Source organism: Nicotiana attenuata, unplaced genomic scaffold, assembly GCF_001879085.1.
Source record: "Nicotiana attenuata strain UT unplaced genomic scaffold, NIATTr2, whole genome shotgun sequence".
NCBI classification, from domain to species: domain Eukaryota; kingdom Viridiplantae; phylum Streptophyta; class Magnoliopsida; order Solanales; family Solanaceae; genus Nicotiana; species Nicotiana attenuata.
Window position 1 is genome coordinate 54,709 of NW_017673052.1, and position 2,309 is coordinate 57,017.

The window sequence follows — 2,309 nt, forward strand, 5'->3', positions numbered from 1 at the left end:
ATTTTATATCCAACCATGTTGATTATTCACATTTGTCTACCCCATATCAGGCTTATCTAAAAGCTTTCTCAGTTCTCACTGAACCTAGAAGAATCAAGGAAGTTGTAACTGATAAGAATTGGATTGAGGCAATGAAGCAAGAGGTTAAAGCTCTTGAGGATAATCAAACTTGGGAGGTGGTACCCTTACCACCATGAAAGCAAACAGTGGGGTCAAAATGGGTGTACAAGATTAAGTACAAGGCAAATGGAGAGGTTGATAGATTCAAAGCAAGGTTAGTAGCCAAGGCTACACTCAACAAGAAGGGCTTGACTACCATGAAACTTTTTCACCTGTGGCAAAAATGGCCACTATTAGGAAAGTCATTGCAGTTGCATCATCAAATGACTGGCCATTTTTTCATATGGATGTTAATAATGTTTTTCTCCAAGGTGACTTAGAAGAAGAAGTCTACATGGAGATGCCTCAGGGTTTCCAACAACAGGGGGAGTACAGGGTATGCAGGTTGTTTAAATCCCTGTATGGACTCAAATAGGCTTCTAGACAGTGGAATATAAAGCTAACCACTGCCCTTGTGCAAGCTGGACATATACAAAGCCCATATGATCATTCCTTTTTTACTAAAAAAAGAGGAGCTGGTATTGTAGTCATTCTAATGTATGTAGATGACTTACTAATCACAGGAAGTAATGTTGACTTGATACACGAGGCAAAGGATTCCTTGCATGGTAACTTCAAGATGAAGGACCTGGGGGAATTGAGGTATTTTTTGGGCATAGAGGTGATGAGGTCAAAGGAAGGAATAGTTCTCAATCAAAGAAAATATGCTTTGGAGTTGATCTCTAAAGTAGGGCTTAGTGGTTGTAAACCTGCTTCCACACCAATGGAACTCAATCACAAGCTAACAACTGTAGATTACGATATGCATATGGGAATCACAGAAGATGCAAAACTAGGAGATATAACAACATATCAGAAACTAATAGGGAAGCTGTTATACTGGACAATCACAAGACCAGACCTGTGCTTTGTTGTGCAGGTTTTGAGTCAATTTATGCAAAGGACAAAACAGTCTCATTTGAATGTAGCAATGAGGATCATCAGATACATCAAAGGTTCACCAGACCTTGGTATATTCTTGAAGAAAGGAGAAACTCATACACTCACAGCTTACTGTGACTCTGATTGGGCTGCTTTCCCCAATACTAGAAGATCAATCACAAGCTATGTTGTGAAGTAAGGAGACTCATTGTTATCTTGGAAGTCTAAGAAACAACAAACAGTCAGTAAAAGCTCGGCAGAAGCAGAATACAGGAGCATGATAGTTGTAGTTGCAGAAATCATTTGGGTAACAGGATTAGTAGGAGAATTGGGAGTGAAAGTGCAGAAGCCAGTACATCTACATTGTGATAGCAAAGCTGCGATACAAATAGCAGCAAATCCTATCTTTCATGAGAGGACAAAACATATAGAGATCGATTGTCGTTTTGTGAAAGAAAGAATCAAGGCAGGCCTGATCACTACCAACTACATTCTCTCCAAGCAACAACTAGCTGACTTGATGACAAAAGGATTAGGAACAGTACAACACCAGCTGCTACTCTCCAAGCTTGGAGTGTTTGATGTCTTTAACACTCCAGCTTGAGGGGGAGTATTGAGAGTCAGGGGTTAAAATGTAATAATAGGAAGTTTGAGGTAGTTAGTTGTATAAGAAAAATAGGTTGTTATATCGTACAGTAAATCTGGAAATTTAGATTCACTTGTATATAACCGACCTTCTTCCTAACTGAAGCTCAATCTTTCTATCTCTAGATTCTTCCAATTCAATCAATGGAAATTGTTCTTGCATGTGCTATGTAGTGTTTCAATTGCTCAATCTAGCTCAAATTAACAATAATACACAAGGAAATTATGGCATATATTGATGTAATAGAAGGATAAAATTTGGGGCCCAGCCTGGTCATTTCTTCTTGATGTAAACAGATTCTTTGTTTCTTTATTCATCCTAGCCTCCGTCATTGTAGTATTACTAAATCAGCATAGAATATTATACTTTTCTGTCATATACTATACAAAACCTTTCTTTTAATTGAAACTAATATACAAGTACAAATCTGGGAATTGGGACTTGTCTAGTACCCACGAAGATAATCTAAGCTAGAACCTTTTCACAGACATTATATTTGAATATTTTATTAACTCAAGATCAAATGTCGCTTTCATGATATATTATTAAATCTTTGATAAAAGGTCGCCATGATAATTAAGAACCGTTCACTAGGACGTGACTTAATTTTCTGGCAGTTGTC

At 37.6% G+C, this 2,309-nt stretch overlaps 1 protein-coding gene across 1 annotated transcript; it reads left to right on the forward strand.

Moving 5' to 3' along the window:
• The first annotated feature begins 343 nt into the window (after nucleotides 1-343).
• LOC109215290 (uncharacterized mitochondrial protein AtMg00810-like) lies at nucleotides 344-1,240 on the forward strand. The gene is made up of 2 exons (XM_019379323.1): nucleotides 344-496; nucleotides 536-1,240. Exons 1-2 carry the CDS (start codon nucleotides 344-346, stop codon nucleotides 1,238-1,240), a joined length of 858 nt encoding a protein of 285 aa, XP_019234868.1.
• Nucleotides 1,241-2,309: the final 1,069 nt, after the last annotated feature.